Below are 26,415 nucleotides of genomic sequence, written 5' to 3'. Positions count from 1 at the left end.
AATTTAAGAAAGTGCTCGAGAAGCGAGAGAATCCGCTACAGGTAGAAGGCAAACAGATGCCAGTGCTGGGGGTCGAGATTTTTTTTATTAAGTGAGAAAATTGGGAGAAAAAGAAAATGAGACTAGTAGATATAGCAAGATAAAATCAGAAGTGGGTTTACTACTGAAAAAAGTATAAGCTGTTAGGTCCTTTACATTTTCTAGAAATGGCCATAAATTTGGCCCTGAGTTTTCTAACGATCATCTTTAAAAAAGAAACACGGATAAAATATAAATGAAAATAAACCAATTACTTAGAAGAAGCACAACCATTCTTAATATTTATATGTTTTCATATACAACAATCTCATTATAGTTTTATTTGTAAAATGCAGTCTACCTTTAACACCTACTCTTGAAAGAAAATACAGACTAATGCAGTGTCAGAAACCGCATTGGTCAAGTTCCTAGGACACCTTCAATTATGCCTCTAAGTATGTAACCTTGAATAAATCATTTCACTTGGATCTCAATTTCAATATTCAGTAAACAGACTGAAGTAAATAATGTGTAGGTTATCTTCCACCTTTAATATTCTACGACCTAAAAGAGAAGTTAGCCCTCTCATATACTCTAGCAACATGCTTCCATTTTAGAGAGGCTTGGTTACAGCACAGAGATTCTGATGGCTTTTAAACAAGGATTGCACAAATACACATGGCTGGTTTAGAAGTTTGCATAACTTGATCAATTCAAATTCCAGTTCAGGTTATATCATCCTTAGTCTATCTAATATTTGACCAGATAATATCTGATATGGGAGGGAGTAAATATATTCACGTAACCTTTAGTAACTCTCAATTAAATTCCATAATTCGGCCTTTGCCTTAGATATAGGCATCATTTAGTCATTAAGTTTTCTTTATTACAAATTCATTTTGCAAAAAGTTTTACAGTTGTTAAATTGATTCTTCTCTTCCTATTCTCAGTTATAATCTTAAATCATGCTTCCTTAGCTCTCACTAAGACTGCTTTAACTACTTCATTTCTCTCCTTTTTTTATTTGTTGAATTTTAAACTCTCTGTTTTACTCTACTTTAAATGGTACTGCTGAATTATTTCTACACATTCAGATTACAACACTTTTCAAATACGTTAAATTACCTTTTCTTATTTAAATAAAATATTTCTTGCCTTCCCACATTCAAGGTACTTCTCAGGCACAGATTTTTAGTGTTGTATGACCTTGGGTAATCAATTTTATGTCACATTATTTTAATACATCAATGAGCATAGCCACTTGTCTTACCTGAAAGGTTACTATTGTAAGAAAGTAAAAGGAGTGGGAAAGTCTGTTGAAATACCTAACATGAATGGGCACTCTCAAATAATGACTTGAAATGATTTTCAACTTGAAGTCTCCAGCAATATATAGACGCAACCAATAACATCAAAACACTGCTCTACTTTATTCCAACTTAATACAAACAAAATATTTTCAATAAAGAAAACTGAAATAGTTATTTTGAAATTTATAGTTAAAATATTATTTGAGGCCTTAATCACTGATAAATATACACTTTACCTTTCTTCCAGGCTGCACTCCTGGGGTATCTGCGTCCACAATAAATCCAGTAAAGGCTTTACTGGCAGGAGTCTTAGGATCCGGATCAGAACGAGCCAATAAAAAATACCTAATATATATACATATGTGAAGATTATGATACTAGCACACAACACATGGTGATTGCTATCTAAGCTAATCCTCCCAACAATCCCAATTATTATTACCCCCTTTTTCATATGAGGAAATGAAGAATCAGAGAAGTTTAAAAGCTTGCCTAAGTCACAGGCAGAGCTAGTATTTCAACCCTGGTCTACTTTTTATTTTTTTATTTTATTGGGGATTATTGGGGAACAGTGTATTTCTCCAGGGCCCATCAGTTCCAAGTCACTGTCCTTCAATCTAGTTGTGGAGGCTCAGTTCCAAGTCCTGTCGGGGCACAGACCCACCATCCCAGGTGGGAACTGAACCAGCAACCTTGCTGTTGACAGCTCGCACTCTAACCAGCTGAGCCATCCAGCCACCCAACCCCGGACTACTTAATATGGTATTCAACTTCTTTTGGTATTATGAGTTACAAGTTTAAATTCCTTGTATAAAGATACTATAATATTTTTTTAAAAGTATGTGCATGTTGGAACTGGCACTTCTCCTTTCCCAAAACTAGTTTAATTCTTTAAGGGACAGCTATCTGGAAAAGGAGGGCAAACAGGACTACTGTCTAGTTGTAAAGGAATAATATGCGCTAGAGACCCCTATGTTCTGACTACCATCCTCTTTGTGAAGTAAAATCAGTGCTTTTGTTATAGCTGAATGATTATGAATATTTGCTAGGTTTTTCCTCCAAAAGAATTAATGCAGAAAGATTTTTAAATGAAACATGAGGAACAAAGGCAAAATATCCACATACCTATATAACCCTTATTCTAAATACCCGGGGGTATAGGAAAATTTTCTAAAAATTCCTTAAATTTATTTTCTGGGTTTAAAACTAATAAATTATTCACTCTCCAGTCTTACTTAACAGTAAAAAAATAGTAAAAATTATTTTCTGGTTTCATATATTACTGAATTTGTCTTTCTACACAAAGTAATACTTAATAATTTCTTAAAACTATAAAAACTTCTAATTGCATTGTTAGATTTCCTTCAACTTTAAATTTTAATTATTTCTTCATTTTTTTTATTACTTGCTGATATTATGATGTCTCACCGAAAGATAATGATATCCAAAATCCTGGACACTCATAAAAGGATTGATAGATATGTTTAAAACAAAGCAAATGTGGATGCATTCCCAGGAATAATGCTTTACTTGTCAGAAAATGAGACTGCGAAGCACACAAATATATTGAATTGGAATTTTTGCAGATGAGGAAAGACAGCCCACTTAGTTCCTTATTCCAATCACCAGAAAGTCCTTCTAGAAGTCTCTATAGTGACTTATAGACTTTTTAGAAGTCTACCGATAATGATGGGTAAATACGTTATTTTCCATGACAACTTAATAGGCACTAGACAGCACTACTGGAAAGCCTGTCCTTATGTTGAGCTACAGTCTACATTTTTCTAAGTTTCACCCATTAACTCTAAACTGGCTTCCTGAAGCAAATGTGCAAGCTTAGTCTTCTTCCTGACGTTGCTTCAAAAATTTCAAAATTCTTCCAAAATAACCAAACCTAATTCCTTTACTCTTCACAGGACATGTTTTCTAGGCTCCAACTCATGCAGAACACTTACGTGCTTCTGAATTTATTCATTTTGTCAATGCATGTCTTACAATGTGTTGCCCAGAACTGTTACCAATCCCCCCTTGTTGAGTTTATACTTCTATCACTTCAGCAAGATATCACATTAACCTGTTAAAGGCAGATAAATCACACTGTTGATTCCTATTGAACCTATACTTACTTACTAAATAAACTTTCTTCATCTTTCTCCTCCCCCCTCAAACAATGCCATCAAATATGTTTTTCTTCAGTATTTTAGATTTATACAAGCGATTTTATGATCCTTTGTTGAACTTCTTGTCATTATTTTTGGACATACAAATTTGGAACTTTTAGATTTTATTAAAGTAAAATTCTGTCTTCTCTACAAAATAATCTGAGTCTTAAGACAACCACTGTTTATTGCTTAGAGGAATGGTTCCAAGGAGTTGCTGGTGTCGGGTGTGGAGAGAGGAGATAGTAAGCCAAGTAGCTTTCCTAATCAGATTTAACCACAGCAGATGTTTTTGTTTTATTTTATTTTGCAAATTTAACTTCTGAAAGCTAATCTGAAGAAATAGTTCAGGACTAAAAAGTAGTTTTGTAAATCACTGAACTATTTATAATCTTTTATGGACCTTCCATGAATAAAACTTCATTATGGCGGTTTCATACTAAAGGAAAGGATAGAAGGGAGATTCTGAATATAAATTAAGAAGTACTATACAGAGATTTTTTTTTTTTTTAAAACAACATACCAATTAGCTTTTCCTCCATTGGTTATCCACATCTTCTGACCATTAATAATATACTCATCTCCTTTTTTTTCTGCTTTGGTCTTTATACCAGCTACATCAGAGCCTGCTCCAGGTTCTGTTACACAGTAGGCCTGGAATATATGGAAACAAGAGAAAAAAAAATAAATGCTAAGTATTAAATTATGAACATAGAATCAGGAGTATATTTTATTTTTTAAGCCAGTATTTTATATATTTTAAAATACCTAAAAAAATGTTCTTGAAGAATCAAATAAACTGCTCAAATGTAAAAACATTTGATTTATAATTTAAATTAGATGTAGGATACCAACAAGCTGTATCAAAAATTATAATGTTAGATATCTTCAACCAAGTTAAATTCAATTTCACATGTACTCATTCATTCAAACATTTACTGAGTAGTATCTACTATGTACCAGGTTATGAAGTAGATGATGGAAAAACCAGAGATGAAAGACTGTCTGCAAGATTTTCACAATGTAACAATGGAGATGAGTATTATATTGTAGTTGTATATCTAAGTATTAAAGTCATACACAATAAGCTTGAGAAACTAGCTTAGCTTTAGGGTGTCAGGAAAAGCTTCAGAAGTGACACTTAAATTAAGTCTCTAAAAGGAAAAGGAGTTCTTTGGGGGTAGGGAAAAGAAACGTATATTCCAGGCAGAAGTAATAACATATGCAATGATACCAAAATAAGAAGCAGGGTTATCCAGTGTTTGTAATATAAAACTACCGGGGTTCTATTAATATGCAAACCCTCTGCATGTAAGGGAATGGTAGGAAATGATTCTGGAAAGAAAGGTAGGAAATAGATGACAAAGAACCCGTTGTATCACACAAAGAAGTTAAAATTTTATCTGGTGGAAAGAGGGGAGACTTTTTCGCTCTTAAACATTACTGACAAGATGTAAGCAGATGGATAAAGGGGGTGGTAGAAGGTAAGCATTAGGTAAAGTTCATTCACATTTATTGAGTGACAGGTATTGTGGATACAAGGTCCAAAGACATAAGTCCTTGCCCATCAGGTACTTACAGTTCAAAGAAGAGAGAAACCTTAACAGTTAATTTTTATTCAAAAGTAATAGTGTACACAGGGACATTAGAAATGATTATTTAGACTTGTAGGAGGGTGGGAGGTAATGAATGGTAAAGAGGGTGAAATGAATAGTAATAAGTAAAACTTAGAAATGCACACTGGAAACCTACGTAATTTTGCTAACCATTATCACCTTAATAAACTTAATGTAAAAAAAAGTCAAAGAATAAAATGTGGAAGAATCTGGAAAAAATATTTTTTTACCATGACATTGTTTTTAAAAGAAAAAAATCTAAAGAATTTAAATATTCAACAATGGGGAATAGTGAAATAATTTATGTTACATCAGTTAGCATATTATACAATAATAAATATCACAGTATTTAAAAAGAAATAGGACATAAGAAAATGCTCCTGTTAAAAAGGCTATAAAACTGCATATATAACATGATCCCAATTGTTAAAAACACATTTGTATATATTAAAAATCTGCTAGAGAATACAATAAAGCAGTAATACCAGTTAACTTCGTATCTGAAGGATTATAGATGTTTTTGTTCTTCATACCTTTCTAAATCTTCTATACTATTTTTACAATCAGAAAAGTTTAAAAGTGTTATTTTTTTAAAAGTTTAAATAAAACAATATTATATGTAATATAATTTCTTAAATATTTATTGGGAGTTAAACAATAACTGAATCCCAGTGTAAGTTAATCAAAACTTATACATTTTGACAATTTTCATTTTAAGGTAGAAAATGTATATTAAACCTTTATTAATTAGAATAACTTAGGGACTATAATGAATGTATTTTTACATATACTGAGGTATTAATATCAAACAAATGAGGTATTAATATCAAACAAAACTGCCAAGGAAATGTTTAAAATACCTGAACTGCTTTTAGAGACTAATATTTTAGAAATATCTATGTATAACTAATAAGATAATTACAAATATTCTTGTCAATGCATTAAGGCAGGTTTTCCTAAGTATCTCTGTGCTACAATTTTTTAGCCTATTTCTAATTTTATATATGTTACAGGAAAAGAATCTAGATGTTTCACACAATTTTTAGACAATACTGAGAATTAGTCTAATAAACTCTCATTTGCTGAAAAAAATTACCAGTTAACTAGGAAATATGTATAAATGTCTTTATTAAGCAGTTTGCCCAAAATTTAGGTAACTTAGATAACTTAAATAAATAAAAACATTTATTTTCAAGCATTACTTTCTACTCTTTCAGACTAATTCTCACGATTAGATCAAAACTAATAATTTATTCTATTTTGGCATCACAGTCACACCCTAGATTAAAATCTGTTTGACTAATAAAAAAAAAAGTAAAAATCCTTAAGTAAAAACACTTTCAGGGTATAACCTCAGTATGTGTGTGTGTATACGTATAAAAATATCTTTTTTCAAATATCCAATTTAAAAATTTGTTGAGTAGCTCTCAGGGAATTAAGTAAAATCTACAAATATTCTCCCTAAGTCATTCATTGAACAAATAAATTGCTATCTTTTCAGTCACATTAATTTATTAGTTCAAAAGACTACTAGTTCAAACACCCACTGTCATACATTCAATCTGAACCTCTGACACAACCACTCAGTTCCTCAACTGCAGAATGCTCCATAAAGTAGATATTTCTCTCCTGGAATAAGCTGGAGGATTATTACGACACTTTTCTGGCACCACGGAAACATCATAAGTAGACACACGCAAGAGGATTATTATGACATTTTCTTGGCATCCCAGAAACATTACTATACCTTAATACGTTGCTAACTTTTGTCTTAATGTGCTCTTGTCCAATCTATATATATATTGAAAAGGGAGAAACAGCACCCCTCTGGTTCCCTTCTTTAAATGTGAAATAAAGTAGCAGCTGCACATACTCACACACATCAAAGGCTCCTCAGTCATCCTCCCCAAATACTTCTTCTGTTGTTGATCATTTCCAGCAATAATAACAGGCATTTGCTACCAAAGAATAGTGACATTACAAATAAGATATTTTTATTAGGTATGTAAATTCAGAGATACTATAATTTTAAAAAACAGAACTGTTTTCCCCCAATTGGTGAGTCTAAGCAATTGGTCTTTATTCTAAGTTAAAGAGCTAAAGCAGTGAGGAAATAAATCTGTTAATCCAAGTATTTTCATAAAATTAAGTTATATGGGACTTGGTATATAATATGTAAAAATCTACTGTAGTAAAATGCACAAATAAAGAGTTAAATTTAAGATAAATAATGATATGTGTGATCAGGCTACCTACAAATTGCTCACTAAATTTCAACACTGCCAGCAGTGGCAGCAAGCCATCCAGGTCCTTCTCCTGAATGCTCGTTTTTGGCCTTGCTCTTACCTAATAATTGCCACTGAAGCAGCAGCCAAAGTATTACAGTTTCCCCACGAGGACAAGTAAGACTCCAAGTACTGGACATAAGGTCAGAGCAATCAGCTCTTGGAATAAGACATCCAGGCTTCACTACAGAATCCTGTGTTCCTTTTTAAAGAAAACTGTGTTCCACCAACTAACCTAGAAGTAGTGTCTCATGAACAGCTGAGTTAGGCATTTAATTTTTTAAGTACTTACCCCCAAAGAATTTGCTTCAATAGCAGTCTGAACTCCTGTACACCCATAAGCCAATTCTTCAGTAATTAAACAGGAATCAAAAGTTCCAAGTCCAAGACCTCCTACAGGGTCAAAATGTTTCAAGAACATAATATGCAGTGCATTTCAATTGAAATGAAAGTGAACTATTTTAATTATTTCCAGTATCTATAACCCAAGAAACTAAAAATATGTTTTGGCTAGCACAATAACAAATTATACTTCTCTAACATAAGTTTTGAAATTTTCAAAAAATTATCTTGCTATTTGTAATCTGGACCTACGTTCCTTTTTCAATTTGATTTTTCAAAAACTTGACTCAACTCTAACACTTTGACCCTTTGACCTGAGGAAAGGAATGAAAACCTCACAGAAAAAAAAAAAAGTCTTAATAAAATGTAAAATCAAATGTACAATTAAAATGCAAAAAATTGACCAACTTTAGAGAGAGAGTAACAAGATTTAGGCTCGAGTTAAGATTGGAACATTACAGTTTTACTTCTAAAACTGGGGCCATTCCATATCAAGGTTATGGGTGGGGAAGGGGAAGGAAGGCAGGGATCTATTATGTATTATTTGTTGAGAACCTATGTAGGTCCAAACACTATGCGCTAGGAACTTTACATATATAACTTAATCTTCAAATAAATCCTCTGAAACTGGTCATAGATGTTACCACTATTCCTTTACATGAGTTTCACAATCTCCGTCCTCAATACCTGTATCTATCAAATCCTCTGTCACTCAGCAAACCACCATAGATTTCTCCTTCCAGTCTCTTACAATTGAGTATGAATCAGTATGTGACAAACTGAAACAAGATAGTAATCATACTAAATCTATGCTAATCTGAATAAGGAATTAAGAAGATCCAGTGCCCCAAACTGCTGTCCTCATACTTCTTGAAAATTTTCATTTAATTCTATTAAAAAACAGAATGTTATATAGAAGGAAAAATACCTCTAAGTGTTGACTACAAGACTTCTAAAAGCAGCAAATACTGAAGTCTGAACAGAGAGACAAAGGTGAAAGCCATTATTTATTTTTTATTATTACTATTTTTAGGGAGGGCGCAGCTCACAGTGGCCCACGCGGGGATTGAACCGACAACCATGGTGTTATCAGCACCATGCTCTAACCAACTGAGCTAACCGGCCACCCCGAAAGCCATTATTTAATGGCCACAAATATTTTAAAGAATGACTGAGTTGCACAGTTTTTCTTGTTCATATGCATTCTAGGGTTTAAAATGTGAAGAAAGCTTACCACAATGCTCTGGAATGTGTGTATTCATTAAACCAAGTTCCCAGGCTCTTTTAATTAGGGGAACAGGGTACTAAAAAAAAATTAAAGAAAAAGACCGGTTATATTTAAAATCTAGATACTTTGATTATATAGTCTTGTAAAACATACAGAAGTTTTTTTCTCATTAAAATGTGTATACCTACCTCGCCAGTTTTATCATATTCTGCAGCAACTGGGATTATTTCTTCCCTGGCAAATTTACGAGCAGTAGCTTGAAATTCTTTTTGCTGTTCAGTGATTTCTAAGGGAAAGTTATTTAGAAAACATTAAAATAGGACAATGACTTGAGGGAAAAAATCCTATGGGATCAGTATGTAGAGATTTATAGTGGAGATTTTAACTCTCAATAAACCAGAAAGTCAAAGACTACCATATGCTTTCGAAATAAGCAAGATTTCACCATATAATATACATAAATCTACAACAAAGGAACTAGGTAAGATTTCTAGCTTTTACAAATAATAGATACAAACTTGAGCTTTTCTCTTCCACTTGGTGAGATCAAAAAATTTTTTTAACTTATAACTTGTTCCTAAGCAGATTTATCAAATGTTTACTAACACTGAAATGAAACTAAGACATGTCTTGATCTCAAAGAACAATCTAACTAGGAAGATGGACTATGCTCAGTGCCCATGAACCAATAAAACTTGTTGCAAAATATCACATAAGAAATCAATACCATAATTTCAATTTCACTCCTCTAATAAACTCACAATTTTTAGTTTATAAATTAGCAAAAAGCAACTGGTCAAAGTAGTGGGAAGGTTTCTCTGCTAAAAGGCTATAATAAGTGTGTCCAAACAATTCAATTACATAAAATATGGTATTGTGTTATTATAAAATTAATGAAATAAATACGATGGCTGGACTGAGGACGGGAGCCAATGACCACTGCATTTTTCCACACTATCACAGGGTTTTAATGTGGTTGCTTCCAACCTCAAAGGACAAGTAAAATTTAAAAGAGGTATAGGGTATTTTGGGCAAGAAAAATGAGAGCAAAAGCACAAAAGTAAGAATGAGCAAGAATGTTTAAAGACTGTATCAATAATCTTTATAGGGATGTGAGATATAAAATGTAAGACATTAGAATGTTGATGTTGAATTTGAATAGCCTAAAATCAAATTTCATTTGATAGATAAGGAAACAAAAGCCCCAACTGAGGAAATGACAGCCCCATAGACTTATAATGAATTAGCAGTAGAAATACTATACTTAGCTTCAGTTCAGTGTTCTCTGCTTTACTTTTAAAACTGGGGCCATTCCATATCAAGGTTATGGGTGGGGAAAGGGTAAGGAAGGCAGGGATCTATTATGTATTATTTATTGAGAACCTATGTAGGTCCAATCACTATGTGCTAGTAACTTTACATATATAATTTAATCTTCAAATAAATCCTCTGAAACTGGTCATAGGTGTTACCATATTCCTTTACTTGAGTTTCACAATCTGCCTCCTAAATACTTGTATCTATCTAATCCGCTGTCACTCAGCAAACCATCATAGATTTCTCCTTCCAGTCTCTTACAATTGAGTATGAATCAGTATGTGACAAACTGAAACATGACAGCAATCATACTAAATCTATGCTAATCTGAGTAAGGAATTAAGAAGATCCAGTGCCCCAAATTGCTGTTCTCCTATGTCTTGAAAATTTTCATTTAATTCTATTAAAAAAAAAAACTTTATAAAGAAGCTAACAATCCAAAAATAACATAAAAAACAATACCTCTGGAGAGCTCTGAGTTTGTCATTTGTACCTGGGTCTGAATTAATTATCTCAGTTGCCTTTTAATTATTTTCTGAAACCAAGTGAACTGGCAAAAGGGGTTTTTAAGTAGAGGAAAGGTAACACTTTTGAAGCAGGAAGTATTTTAGGAGGCAAAGGATGCTAAAATAGATTTTAGCATCCTTATCCTCCTAAAATTTCTTATTTCATTCATGAAATTAATATTTCAAATTTCTTGCCCAGGGTCTTCATTTGAAAAAGAGGAGTAGGAAAATCATATTCCTTTCCCCTCCAACACCACATGGCTCCTGATGACAGAACATCTTACTTGCACCAAAACTGCAGTTCTGATGTATTATGGCCAAAACAGTCCTCAGCTTATTAGCAGGCACCTGGCATTGTTTACCTAGTAAGTATGTAAGAAGTATCTGTTGCATTCAAATTTCTTCCTTGAAGACTATTCATATGTATCAATACATCAGTTGTTTATTTTGGGATACATACTTAGAAAGAAGGGTAGGAATATATATGTATGCTGCTAATACAGATCTACATGTAAGGTAATTATGCTTTAGAAAAAAATGAGATCAGAAAGAACAGGGGTGACTGAGACAAATCTGTGTGGATGGTGAGTGAGTCTGTTCACTGACAAATTACTAAGTTTGTTGGCAAACATATTCCAGACAAACGCATACACAGAGCTGCATACATACAAAGTCAAAAGACAGACAAAACATATACCAAAACTAAATCCCAATCGTGGATCATGTTGTAGTGCAGCTTTTGTATGTTGTGATCTCCAGTCAAAACGAGAAAGACTTCTCAGGATCTGTAAAAACAGTATTAATAAAATAAATTTGATTAAGTTAAACATTAAATAAGGGAATACTGACAATTACGAGTACAGCAACTTGTCTGACCTTATTCAAGAGCTTATTTTTTAAGTCATTACTTAAATGCCTTCAACTCTAATTTCTACATTTAATAACCCAATTACCAGATATTTAAACACCTATCATAAAGATATTTTTAAAAGCAATGAAAATAAAACTAATCAGTATATTTGCACTACAAAAGTGACTTGTTTCCAAGGCAAACAATAGTAAGGGATAGCAGTAGACTTAGGACCACTGCTCTGGAAATCTGACCTACAAGCATTTGTGACTGAGGATTTGAGGTGTGGGGCAAAGACAGGATGGTACTGTGCTTTGCACACGAACTGCATTGTCCACCAACTTTGACACCCGTCTCTGTGAGCCTCACACTTATGTCTCCCATTATCTCCCACGAGGAAGATCTCATTTTCTAAAATATCTCACTGTATTTACAGAACAAATTAGCCTAAAACCATGTTCTGTTTTCCATTTTCCACATGCCATTTTCTGCTGTTGTCTATAAGCATTCTTTCAAATTTCTCTGCCTTCAGAACTCATTAACTTATACAGCAATGACAAAATATGGGCAATAATCCATTAGAATTACTCTCAATTCTAAAACTGCTCCTTTTTTGGTCAAGGACATAACTTTCTTAACTCAGTTATAAATGACATGTAAATGGCAGTCTTGTGACAATGTATCAATATTTAAGACAATTTAGAATCTGTGCGACACAACACTAGAATATATTGACAAACTTTTTTTTTTTAAACGTATGTAACGGTAAGGAGCCTCCATCTTGCAAAACCAAAACCGCAATAAACATATCGTATTAAGTATCCCAAGGAGCAGCTGCTCCATTTTCCTTTTCAAAAGTAGTGACTTCGCAGGCCCCCAAGATAAGGTTCTCTGAATTCTGCACTTTCTAGTATACATCAATTGCAGAATGACATTTACTTTAAGATTTCCTTTTTGGGCTCGGTTTAAAAAGTGGGTAAATAACGTTTTCTCGGAGAGATACTACGCCTGTTCAGCAAAAACACGGCCGTGGTTCTGAGACTCCGCCCAATTCAGAGACAGGTCTCACCGAGAGATGAGGGGGGTGCGCGTGAAAGCCAGACCAAGGTCTGTAATCCCCTCCGCAGCCACCCGCAGGGTTTGGAGTCTGGCCCCTGAGTCATCACGGCTTCGCACGGGTCCCGACCATCCCTGCTCCCTGCTTTCCGCTCCTGCCCCACTCCGTAAACATCCCCCGACTCCCCAGCCCCACCCAGCCCCGCTTGCCCACTCACCCCGCAGCTGCGCCTACACAACGCTGCCATGTTGACCCGTGGTCGTGGGCTACTCACTCTCCCGTACAGCGCAGAACAGAAACTGCAGGGCTCCCCGGGGCGCGAGAGGGTCTGAGCCCGTCTGGCCCCGCCCACCGAGATAGCCGTGGGCGGGGCCAGGAAAGGGCAGAAGAGCCAAAACAGAAGGTATAAAGGAACAAGGGTGAAAGGGCATGAGTGCGCGGCGTAGCCGAATGCACGTTCGCTTGGTGACCTCGCCTGCGCTGTCCTCGCGACCTTGGGAAGGGGTGTAACGCACTCCTGGGGCCGCACACGTCCCGAGGGGCAGTCCCCGAAAAGACTTCGCTTCCATCCGGTGCTGAGTTCAGACGTAGCACCTTCCTGGGGGAAGCTGAGGCTGACGGCGGCTTGGACAAGGAAGCCGCCTGGCCGCGGGGCAGCGGCACGCAGGGCCGGGGAAGGGGGAGCGGGCGGGGTAGGCCGGGAATCTGGGTGAAAGGGCAAGGCCTCTGGAGGTTCAGAGCAAAGAATTTCCGCTCAGCTTCCAGCTTGACCTTCACACGGACAAATCTCAAACACAAACCGTTTCTGCCATAAGGATTCAAAGTACACTTTACTCTCAAACGCTGGACCTAAAGTGAAAGGATGTTTTGTGCTTCAGAAAATTGAAACGGCAATTTAATCACTTAGGTAAATACAACCTTTCCAAATATTACCAAGGCTATTTACTATTACCAAAGCCATTTATTACTGCCCAAGTGCGGATCCTTGTAAATAAGGATGCAAAATGAGCTTATCTGTAATAAATCTCCTAGCTCAGCGAATGAATGTTGGAAGTGAATGTATGCCTGAAGAATTCTGCTTAAAGCCACTTTCTCTTCCAATTAGACCGAGTTCTGAGATGATAACTGTGATATTACAAAGCTCGGGGATTTGTAAAGCTGTCCAGGCTTGGATAGCTCTTCGTGAAAGCTAATAAAAGCAGGAGTGTAAATGTTGCCAATTTAATCCCCAGGACTTTTCATTTTTCTTGCTAGCATCCTAGTTTGGGCACTCATCACTCACCCCTAAACTTTGTTACTAGTTTAACAATCTTTTTTGCCCAGTAAAGGCTGTCCATAATCTAGTTCTAATTTAGCTGTTTAATTCCTATGTCCTGTTACTGTACTCCCTTACAAGAACCTTCCATTTTGTCCTCTGGGAATTCATAAAGTATTTATTCACACTGGGTAAAAGGCAGAATGTTAAGTGCTAAATTCACAATAAAAGTACCAGGGAAACTAGGAAAAGAGAACTCTATCCTGCAATCAGCAAGAAAACCTTCAAAGAGGTACGTAAAACACAAAATGAACTATTAAAGATGGGTAGGGTTTGGCTGTGCATGGCTTCTTTTTACCAATTTCTTATTCTGAACATTTTAAACAGAAAAGATGAAGAAAAAGTACAGAATCACTCATATGCACATCACCTGGATTTTAACAATGTTGTTTGTCATATTTGTTTTATTTATATGTTTGTGTGTGTATGGTTTTTGTTTGTTTTGTTTTTGTCAGAACCATAAGTTGTGGACATTAAGACACTTCACCTCTACTTTAGTTGTGTACATCTTCTGTGAAGACATTGTCCTACATAACCACAAAGCCTTTATCATACCTAAGAAAAATTAACAAATATTCTCTAATATGATGTAATATACAGTCAATATTTAGATTTCCTCAGTTGTCCCCAAAATGTATTTTGTATGTACATCAGTGTCCTCGAATAATGTACTTTTGTTATTAATGATAAGATGCCATAGGAACTTAACTCTTATATCAGTTGACCTGTGGCAAAATTGGTTTTGTTATACATCATTTCAATTAAAGTTGCAGAACCTATCAACAATGTTAAGCGAAGACTTACTGTAGTTTGTTTTTGAACCAGGATCCTATCGATGATTGCCTATTGCAGTTGGGTTTTTCTTTAGTCTCTTTTAACCTACAATTTTTAATCTAATCCCTTTACTCTCCCCACTCCCTCTGCCCCAGTAATTTGGATTTTTTTGTAAAGAAACCAAGCCAGTTGTCCTAAAGAATATCCTAATTCTGAGTTTTATGATTTTATTTATTTTTTCTACTAGAACTTGTATTTTCCATAAACTGCAAGTTACTACATGCTTGAGTAGTTGAGATTAAATATATTTGGCAAGGATATTTCTTTCTTAAGTCATACTGTATAATTTATGTTATGTCACATTAGGAGGTGTTTAATGTCAGGCTTGTACCACCATTAGTGATGATAAATTTGATCGTTTGATTAAGGTGCTAACAGGCAGTTTTTTCCATGGTAAAGGTATGTAAGAAGTAATTTGTAGGGTGATTGATATTTAACATCATGCCAAACAATCTTTCTCCTAAATTTTGCCCAGTGGTAGACATGGAATTAGCTTTCAATAAATACCTATTTTTTTTTTAAGATTTTTTTTTTTATTGGGGAAAGGGTACAGGACTTTATTGGGGAACAGTGTGTACTTCCAGGACTTTTTTCTAAGTCAAGTTGTTGTCCTTTCAATCTTAGTTGTGGAGGGTGCCGTTCAGCTCGAACCGGCAACCTTGTGGTTGAGAGGACATGCTCCAACCAACTGAGCCATCCCAGAGCTCAGCGGCAGCTGAGCTCAAGGTGCCGTGTTCAATCTTAGTTGCAGGGGGCGGAGCCCACCATCCCTTGCGGGACTCGAGGAGTTGAACTGGCAACCTTGTGGTTGAGAGCCCGCTGGCCCATGTGGGAATCAAACCGGCAGCCTTCAGAGTTAGGAGCATGGAGCTCTAACCGCCTGAGTCACCGGGCCAGCCCCTATAAATACCTTTTTAAATGAGCACTGTTCCATAAAACTTATCCCATTTTTAGGTGAAATAAATTAAATATCTCCCCCGTGTTCCTTTGTCTCTTACCACTTCCCTTTAACTCATGGGAATATGACATAAAGACAGGCCATTCTTTTGGTTAGTGGTTCTTAACCTGGGCCCTCGAATAAACTTAAGGTAGATGTGAGAATCCTTTGGAGTTAAAAGAAAAAAAATTATATGTATGCTTACATTCCTGAGGAGAATATTGTGGCATGTACCTGATTTTTTTCTCTTCCATTCTTTTTCAAATAGTACTCTTGTTCTGTTTTCCCTAGAAATAGTAATACCACCAGGCACACTACATTGTTATTATGAAAAATGTTTTCATGGGAGAAGAATTTATGATTCTATCTCTGCCACGCCTGTAGGAGTTAGTTACTTAAGGCTTTGTGAACCCTGGCAATGAAAAAATGAGTAATGGATAAGTTTATGAGTTCAGATGACAGTTGTTTGATAGATGTGATGAGGGAGTACTTAAAGATTTTCTTTTGATTTCTGTTTCTCAATAAAATAGGAAGTAAGGTTACTAGCAAAGAGTGTAGAAATGTTGGAAATTTGAGGAAAGAGGAAAGTGAGAAATCATGTGAGTATAGACTATTTGCACTTTCCTCAACCTTTCTGGGAGGGAGGATATGAAAGGATGTGGGACAGTGCAGGGGTGGTGGGTTCAATGCATTGACATGCCTAATGAGTTTGAAAAATTAGTGGAACTCCACTATCGGAGAGAATGAGCTGAAAAGAGGGTAGCAGTGAGATGGAGGAGTGCAGTTATAGTAAAGATGCGGTCTAGACTCTAGACTCTAGAGTATCATCATGGGAGTAAGTAGTTAAAGCAGAGCAAAGAACAAGGTTATTATAGAAAAGGGAGTCAAAGAACTGAGAAGCTAGCTTAATGGTAGGATCATCTCTGTGGATATTGAAATTATTAAGTAAAGTAACTGTAGTTTGAGATAAAGTGACTTTAATTAAGTACAAAACTCTTGGTAGCATCCATATTTTTTTCTGTCAGTTAAATGGGAAAAATGATGATAAAATTGTAATTATAAGCTGACATATTTTATACAAAACAACGTTGACATCTTTGGTACCTGATTTTTTTCTCTTCCATTCCTTTTCAAATAGTACTCTTGTTCTGTTTTCCCTAGACATAGTAATACCGCCAGGCACACTACATTGTTATTATGAAAAATGATTTCATAGGAGAGGAATTTATGATTATACCTCTGCCACGCCACTGGGAGTTAGTTACTTAAGGCTTTGTGAACCCTGGCAATGAAAAATGAGTTTCTCTTTCAGTGACTCTTCTATTTTTAGAGCAAAGGTCATACTTAATAAATGTCGATCCCACTTTAAGCACTAGATATAGCTATTTGGTTTAGATTCCAGCAACTAATCCTTCTGTCTTCAAGACCTCTTTTATACGTGAAGGATTCGTCTGTATAATCATTTTTAGGTGAACCTCATGAAATGTAGTCACACTGGATCTTTTCTTAAACTTGCAAGCTCAGAAATTTGAAGTGGTCAGTTTTTCCCCAATAAGATCAAAGTATAAAATCAGATTCTAGTTTGGATCACCATAGGTAAAGGAGCTGAGATTCACCAAAGGATAAGACCAGTCTTCACTGTCTAGTAAGCATTCATGTAGCCAGAAGAGAGAAACTAGTTAAGGACAAGGGCAGAATTTCCTGGGAACCGATGGAAGGATGATGAGTATGCTTCCGGTCGTGGACAGTGCTTAGTAACTGTTACCTCTACAGGAAATGTCCTTTCGGATCCAAAGAGTGGAGCACAATCCAGAGCTAGAGGGATGGAACTATTCTGGGAAGATTCTAAAAGAAATTGAAAATAACTCACTCCAAGCAGCAATAGAAATAGAATTCTTACTTTGACCCAAAGTCTGCATACCCTGGTCATATAAGGTAATGACGGGCAACCTGTGGGTCCCTGGTTCATGACTTAGTTTCAGCATGAACTTAATCTACTAGAGATGTCAAGCCCTGGCTGCTCTCCTCGTACCTCCTGTGGGAATCTGCCGTGTCTCGAGTTTGTAGTCTCCAAAGCATTTGTGTTCTGAACTAGGTGTGAACCTTCTTGCCTCTTGCCCACAGCTTTTTGGACCAAGGGATGGGCACTGTGACCTAAGGAAAGTCAGTTCATGAGCTGATCAGCACACTTTACTAATGGCAGGGCACAGAAAGATTAATTTAGGCAATCAGATTGCCTGTGTTGGGAATCTGAATCGAAGAAACAGAGAAAGAGTTATTTGTTGGTGGTGGGTAACTGGCAGCCCGCTAATTAGTGCATGATGGTCATGTGGGAGTTAAAAGTTATAGAGGAACAGAAACTAGGAACATTTAAAGCTCATGCGTAGAGAAGAACAGAGAAAACGAGTAGAGAAAAACAAAATCACCAGGAAAGAGGAAAATAAAAACCTTACTTCTTCAAACAGCAATAGTTTAGTTCCAAGACCTGCCTTCCAGTTTCAATTCTCATTAGGCCCTGTTGTACTTAGGTACCTTGTCCTTGGAATTCTCGTAGGAGTCCAGTTGTATCTTTATACAAAAACTCCTCGAAAGAGGTGGAACAGGTCTTTGTTCCATGTAACCAGGAAAACTAGAAACTCATTTCTTTTTCCAGGGAACTGTACTAATCAAGCTAAATTGTGCCTAGTTACATTCTCATTCTGTAAACTCATCTGTTTCTATGCTTTTTGGCTTTTATTTAATAGCTTTATTAAGGTATACTTGATGCACAACTGCACATATTTAAATTGTACAATTTGATCATTTTTGACTTATGTATACACCTACGAAACCCTCACCACAATAAAGATAACAAAAATTTCTGTCGATCCAGAGTTTCCTCAGGCCCCTTTGTAATCCATCCTTCTTTTCATTGCTGTTCTCAGACAACCCCTCATCTTTTATCTGTGATTGTAGATCAATTTGTATCTACTAGAATTTTGTATACACAGAATCATACAGTATGTACTCTCTCTTGGCTGGCTTGTTTCCTTTATCACAATTTGAGATTCGTTCATATTTAGAGTATCACTATTTTGTCTCTTTTTGCTGAATAGCTTCCATTGGATATACCACAGTTTGTTGATGGAAATTTAAGTTGTTTCCAGTTTGGGACTATTACAAATAAAGCTGCTATAAACTTTAGTGTACAAGAGCAGACATTAATGTAGTAGATAATGAGCAAGGCAATCAATAAAATCGAAAGCTGATTCTTGAGAAAAGTGAATAATAAAATCAGCCTCTAGCAAGACTGATAGAAGATAAGACTGATAGAGATAAGAAATTGTAAGACATATAACTACGGATTTAGTGTAGATTTAAAAATATTGTATGAAAATGCTATGAAAAGTATGCCAATAAATTTAGAAGCAGACAAAACATACTTTTCTAGAACTATATGAAAATCTCCAAAATTATATCAAAATGAAAGAAAAACTGGAATAAACCATTAACCACCCTCCCAATTATCCTACCTCCAGATGGTTTGTAATATGCAATTCTTTGAAGGATGTAATAACCATCTTTAAACTTGCATCACTATGTACTTGTCAATTATTTCCTTGGTACATATTCCTAAAATTCATGTACTTTGTGGGTCAAAGGGAATAACATTTTAAAGAATTCTAATATAATCTCTAGTAATGTTTTACCAGTTCTACATTCCCTAACCTTGTCAAATAACAAAAATCATTCACAGTAATAATAGCAAACAATAGCAAACATCTATTAAATAATTACTATGTACCAACCACATGTCAAATACTCTACAATTTACCAAATTTAATCAATACCAATTTCTTCCCAGCCTCACTTATTTTTAGTCTTTGACAAGTTAATAGGTGAAAATTTTGGCTTGTTTTAATTTGCTTGTTTTGATTAATGGTTATGTTGGACTTCTGTGTGTGTTAATCTATCTAACCTTTTGATATTTTTCCATTACAGTAATGTCTTTCTCTTGATATTTCTGTTCTCCAGATCATATAGTTGGAAACCCTTTGCATGGTGTACTTTTCAGGTTTCAAATCAATTTTAAAATGATAAGGTTTTCATGATGAAATTGTAGGACATAAGATTGTCAAGTTAAAAGCAAAAAGGACCTTGTATTAGTTTGATGTTGTTGTTGTTAACTATGTTTAAAATAGTTCCATTATAGTATACATTATTTTCTATATAGACATACTAAAAATGTGGTCAGTTTTCTGTTACTGTATCATGTGAAAAAGACTGGAGAGATTCTCTACAAAATTTGAAAGTATGTCTGGAATAGTCTGCCTGAACATGTAGAATTGGCAGCAAACATGAAATTTACTTGAAGGGATCTCAGGAGGCACCATAAAGATATAAGCAGTCATTTTCCAGAAAGTTGGAACTGAGATATTACAAGAGGCTTATATGATTGCCAATCACGAGATTTGGGTAGTATGGACTCAAATGACTCGTCAGTTAAAGAAGAAATCAAGACAAAATACTTGAACTCTTTAACAACGGACCACATATTAAAATCTGTTGGCAAAATTCAGAGGAAATTTACAACTTTAAATACATTTTGTAAAGACCAAAAATAAGTGAAGCATTCAATTCAAACAGCTAAAAAAAAAAAAGAACAAACTAAACCCAAATAAAGTAAAAAGATCCTATAGAGATAACAGCAGAAATTAATGTAGAAGTAAACAATAGAATCAATAAAATCAAAAGCTGATTCTTTTTTAAATTAATTGTTTTCAGTTACAATGGACATTCAGTATTATTTTATATTAGTTTTAAGTGTACAGCATAGTGCTTAGACATGTACCTATATAATTGATGCAGCAATCAACTTGATTAGTCTAGTACCCATCTGACACTATACATAGTTGTTGCAACATTATCGACTATATTCTCTGTGCTGTACTTTATCCCCATGACTATTCTGTAATTACCAATTTGTATTTCTTAATCCCTTCACCTTTTCACCCAGTTCACCAATCCCCCTCCCCTCTGGCAACCATCAGTTTGTTCTCTGTATCTATGAGTCTGTCTCTGTTTTGTTTGTTTGTTTATTTTGTTTTTTAGATTCCACATATAAGTAAGATCATATGATATTTGTCTTTCTCAATCTGACTTACTTCACTTAGCACAATACCCTCTAAATCCATCCATGATGTTGCAAATGGTAAGATTTTATTCTTTTTTTTATGGTAGAGTAATATTACATTGTATTAACATATATGTACCACATCTTTCTTATCCAGTCGTCTATTGATGGACACTCGGGTTGCTTCCATATGTTGGCTATTGTAAATAGTGCTGCAATAAACATAAGGGTGCATACATCTTTTCGAATTAGTGGTTTTGGATTTCTTCGGATGAATACCCAGAAGTGGAATTGCTAAGTTATAAGGCAGTTCTATTTTTTATTTTTCAGGAATCTCCAAACCATTTTCCATAAGTGGTCGCACCAATTTGCCATCCCATCAACAGTGTCCAATTCCCTTTTCTCCACATCCTCGCCAACACGTGTTTGTTGATTTAATGATGATAGCCATCCTGACAGGTGTGAGGTGATATCTCGTTGTGGAATTTTTTTGCATTTCTCTGAGGATTAGTGCCGTTGAGCATCTTTTCATATGTCTATTGGCCATCTGTATGTCCTCTTTGGAGAAATGCCTATTCAGGTTCTCTGCCCATTTTTCAGTTTGATTGTTTTTTTGGGTGTTGAGTTGTATGAGTTCCTTATAAATTTTGGATATTAATACCTTATCAGATGCAACATTGGCAAAATCTTCTCCCATTCAGTAGGCCGTCTTTTCCTTTTGTTGATGATTTTCTTTGCTGTGCAAAACCTTTTTAGTTTGATATAGTCCATTTGTTTATTTTCTCTTTTGTTTCCCTTGCCCCAGGAGATAGGTCAGAAAAATATATGACTAACAGCAATGTCAGAGAATTTACTGCCTATGTTTTCCTCAAGGAGTTTTATGGTTTCAGGTCTTACATTTAAATCTTTAATACATTTTGAGTTTACTCTTGCATATGGTGTCAGAAGGTGCTCCAATTTTGGTGTTTTTTTTTTGTTCTTTGCATATATCTGTCCAGTTTTCCCAGCACCATTTATTGAATAGACTGTCTTTACCCCACTGTATGTTCTTGCCTCCTATGTCATAGATTAAGTGACCATAAAGGCATGCGTTTATTTCTAGGCTCTTTATTCTGTTCCATTGATCTATGTGTCTGTTTTTATGCCATTACCATGCTATTTTGATTATTATAGCCTTGTAGTATAGCTTGATATCAGGTAGTGTGATAATTAATTTTGTTCTTCTTTCTCAAGATTGCTGTGGCTATTCAGGGTCTTTTATGGTTTCATATAAATTTTAAGATTATTGGTTCTACTTCTGTACCAAAAAAATCCATGCCATTGGTATTTTGATAAGGGTTGCATTAAATCTGTAGATGGCTTTGGGTAGTATGGACATTTTAATGATGTAAATTCTTCCTATCCATAAGCATGGTATATGCTTCCATTTATTTGTATCTTCTTCAATTTCTTTCTTCTATGTCTTATAGTTTTCTGAGTATAAGTCTTTTACCTCCTTGGTTAAATTTATTCCTAGGTATTTTTTTATGCAATTGTAAATGGAATTGTTTTCTTAATTTCTCTGACAGTTCATTATTGGTGTGTAAAAATAAACCAATTTCTGAATATTAACTTTGTATCCTGTTACTTTACTGAATTCATTTATCAATTCTCATAATTTTGGTGGCATCTTTAGGTGGCATCTTTGGTGGCATCTTTTGGTGGCATCTATTTATATGCATAGTATCATGTCATCTGCAAATAATGACAGTTTTACTTTTTCCTTTCTAATTTAGATGCTTTGTTTTTCTTTTTTTCTTGTCTGATTGCTGTGGCTAGGACTTCCAGTACTACGTTGAATAAAAGTGGTGAAAATAGGCACCTTTGTCTTGTTCTTGATCTTAAAGAGAACGCTTTTAGCTTTTTCCCATTGAGTATGATGTTAGCTGTGGGTTTGTCGTATGTGGCCTTTATTATCTTGAGGTGTTTTCTTTCTATTCACACTTTGTTGAGAGTTTTTATCATAAATGGATGCTGGATTTTGTCAAATTTTTTTCTGCAGCTATTGATGTGATCATATGATTCTTATCTTTCATTTTCTTTATGTGATGTATCATGTTGATTGATTTATGGATATTGAATCCCAGAAATAAATCCCATTTGATCCTGGAGTATGATTTTTTTAATGTATTGCTGAATTCAGTTTGCTAATATTTTGTTGAGGATTTTTGCATCTATGGTCATCAGGAATATTGGCCTACAATTTTCTTTTTTGTAATATTTTTGTCTGGTTTTGGAATCAGGGTAATAGTGACCTCATAAAATCAGCGTGGTAGCCTTCCCTCCTCTTGAGTTTTTGGAATACTTTGAGGAGAGTAAGTGTTAATTCTTCTTTGAATGTTTGGTAAAATTCACCTGTGAAGCCATCCAATCCAGGACTTTTGTTTGTTGGGAGTTTTTGATTACTGATTCGATTTTATTAGTACTAATCCGTTAGTTCAGATTTTCTGTTTCTTCTTGATTAAATTTTGGAAGAATGTATGTTTCTAGGAATTTATCCTTTTCTTCCAGATTGTCCAATTTGTTGGCATATAATTGTTCATAATATTTTCTTATAATCCTTTATATTTCTGTGGTGTCAGTTGTTACTTCTCCTCTTTTGTTTCTGATTTTATTTATTTGGGTCCTCTCTCTTTTTTTTCTTGATGAGTCAGTCTGGTGAAAGGTTTGTCAATTTTATTTGTCTTTTCAAAGAAACAGCTCTTCGTTTTATTCCTCTTTCGTATTGGTTTCTAGCCTCTATTAAGTTCATTTCCACACTGATCTTTATTATTTCCTTCCTTCTACTACTCACTTTGACCTTTGTTTGCTGTTTTCCCCCCTATTTCCTTTAAGTGTAAGGTTAGATTTTTATTTGAGATTTTTCTTATTTCTAGAGGTAGGCCTGTATTGCTTTGAATTTACCTCTTAGGACAGCTTTCGCTGTGTCCCATAGATTTGGGGTCATTGTATTTTCATTTTCATTTGTCTCAAGGTATCTTTTGATTTCTTCCTTGATCTCATTGTTGATCCATTCATTATTTAGTAGCATGTTATTTAGCTTCTATGTTTGTGTGTTTTTCAGGGTTTTTTTCTTGTAACTGATTTCTAGTTTCATACTATCATGGTCAGAGAAGATGCTTGATATGATTTCAGTGTTCTTAAAGTTATTGAGACTTGTTTTGTGGCCTACCATGTGGACTCTTTGGAAAATGTTCCACGTGCACTTAAAAAGAATGTATATTCTGCTGATTTGGGGTGAAATATTCTAAAAATATCAATTAAATCCATGTGGTCTAGTATGTCACTTAATGCCATTGTTTTCTTATTGATTTTCTGTCTGCAGGATCTGTCCATGGTATCAATGGGGTGTTAAAGTCCTCTACTATGATTGTATTACTGTTGATTCCTCCCTCTATGTCAGTCAATGTTTATTTTATATATTTAGTTGTCTCTGTGTTGGGCGCATAGATGTTTACAAGGGTTATATCCTCTTGTTGGACTGATCCCTTTATCATGATGTAATGTCCCTCTTTGTTGTCTCTTATTATAGCCTTTGTTTTAACATCTATTTTGTCTAAGTATTGCTACCACAGCTTTTTTGTTTGTTTCCAGTTGCATGAAATATCTTTTTTAATCCCTTTACTTTCATTCTGTGTGTGTCTTTCAATCCAAAGTGGGTCTCTGGCAGACAGCCTATGTATGGGTCTTATTTTCTTATCCATTCAGTTACCCTATGTCTTTTGATTGGAATATTTGATCCATTTACATTTAAAGTCATTATGGATAGATACATAGTTATTGGTTTTTTATTATTCATTTTTATGTTCCTTTCCCCCCTTATTCTTAAAGAAGTCCCTTTAACATTTCGTGTAATACTGTTTTGGTGGTGATGAACTTCTTTAGTTTTTTTCTTGTCTGGGAAGCTCTTTATCTGTCCTTCAATTTTAAATGAGAGTCTTGCTGGGTAGAGTAGTCTTGGTTGTAGGTCCTTACTTTTCAGCACTTTGAATATTTCATGCCAATCCCTTCTTGCCTGCAAAGTTTCTGTTGAGAAATCATCTGACAATCTTATGGGAGCTCCCTTGTAAGTAACTAGTTGCCTTTCTCTTGCTGCTTCAAAAGCTGATTCTTTATTAAATAGATATACCTATAGCAAGATTGAGAAAAAAATTAGAAAATATGTAAAGAGTGTTAGAAATAATAAAGAATAAGTATAGATTTAGATTTTAAAGAATCTGAGAATGCGTGAAAAGTTTTATAAATTTAGAAACAGATAAAACACATACTTTTCTAGAAATATATAAATCACCAAAATTGTATTGAGAAGAAAGAGTAAACCTGAATAAGCTGTTAAGCACCCTCCCAACCACATTGCTTTAAGGCACAAGCTCCAGGTACAAGTACATTCTTTCAAAACAGGTAATTCCTCTCATACACAAACTACAGAGGGTGCCAAAAAAAAAAATGTATACACATTTTAAGAAAGGGGAAAACTATTACAATTGTAATAGTCAATATATACCAGTAACAAAACATGAATACAAGTCACATTTGACTTCTGCAATAACAAGAGGTGCTCAGAGGGGTTACCATCAGCATCGAGACACTTCTGATTACAGCAAACTACTGCTTGAGCAAGTTTACCAAAACTTGTATATGTTTTTTTGGCACCCTGGTATTTCAGAGAATGGAAAAAGAGCTATTCAGCTCATTTTTATTAAGACAATATTACCTTGCTCAAACTAAGCTAGGATAATATAAGAAAGGGGTTATCATTATTATGAATGCACAAGCAAACTAAATTCAGCAGCATATAAAAAATATATCATTACTATGTTTTGTCTCAATAATAAAAAGATGATTCAGCATCCAAAAATTCACTAATGTTATAATACACTATATGATAGACTGAAGAAGGAAGAACCATATGATCATCTCAATTGATTCAGAAAAATCACATTATTAAATTCAGTCTTCATTTATACATGATAAAAACTCTTAGCAAACTAGGAAAATAAGAAAATGTGCTTGTTAAAGAAAACCAAATACCAAACAATGCTGAAACATTAGAAGCATTTCCATTTAAGACAGAAATAAGATAATGTTACCTACTGTTGATTCTTTTTCTTTTTTTTTCCTTGTTCTGCCTCCACACAACCCCCGCCCCCCTCCAGTTCAAGCCATTGTTTCTCAGTCTAGTTGTGTAGGACACAGCTCCCTGGCCCATGCTGGTGTTATGAGCCTTGCACTCCCCCCCGGATGAGGAAGTCGGTCACTGGTCATCGGTCAGCCACTCACAGCAGCTCATGGCAGCTCTTGCCAGCTGTCGGCCACTCACGCTGGCCACCGGCAGCTCCTGGCAGCACATGGTAGCTCATGGCAGCCCAGCTCCACGGAGAGCCATTGTTCACAATCTTAGCTGTTGAGGACGCAGCTCACTGGCCCATGTGGGAATCGAACCAGCGACCTTGGCGTTAAGAGCACGGTGGTCCAACCACCTGAGCCAC

At 35.1% G+C, this 26,415-nt stretch overlaps 1 protein-coding gene across 1 annotated transcript in view; it reads right to left on the bottom strand.

Moving 5' to 3' along the window:
- ACADM (acyl-CoA dehydrogenase medium chain) overlaps window positions 1-13,346 on the bottom strand; it is a 32,417-nt gene extending 19,071 nt beyond the window's left edge. Inside the window, exons 1-8 of the mRNA XM_033114417.1 lie at window positions 12,906-13,346; window positions 11,479-11,566; window positions 9,147-9,244; window positions 8,965-9,034; window positions 7,681-7,781; window positions 6,981-7,061; window positions 4,011-4,141; window positions 1,565-1,673 (exon numbers count right to left, since the gene is read on the bottom strand). Of these exons, the coding sequence (XP_032970308.1) occupies window positions 1,565-1,673; window positions 4,011-4,141; window positions 6,981-7,061; window positions 7,681-7,781; window positions 8,965-9,034; window positions 9,147-9,244; window positions 11,479-11,566; window positions 12,906-12,935 (708 nt within the window). The 5' untranslated portion in view covers window positions 12,936-13,346. The remainder of the gene's footprint in view (window positions 1-1,564; window positions 1,674-4,010; window positions 4,142-6,980; window positions 7,062-7,680; window positions 7,782-8,964; window positions 9,035-9,146; window positions 9,245-11,478; window positions 11,567-12,905) is intronic.
- Window positions 13,347-26,415: the final 13,069 nt, after the last annotated feature.

The sequence above is a fragment of the Rhinolophus ferrumequinum genome, chromosome 9, assembly GCF_004115265.2.
Source record: "Rhinolophus ferrumequinum isolate MPI-CBG mRhiFer1 chromosome 9, mRhiFer1_v1.p, whole genome shotgun sequence".
Classification (NCBI taxonomy): Eukaryota; Metazoa; Chordata; class Mammalia; order Chiroptera; family Rhinolophidae; genus Rhinolophus; species Rhinolophus ferrumequinum.
This window is presented reverse-complemented; position numbering and strand designations above follow the sequence as displayed.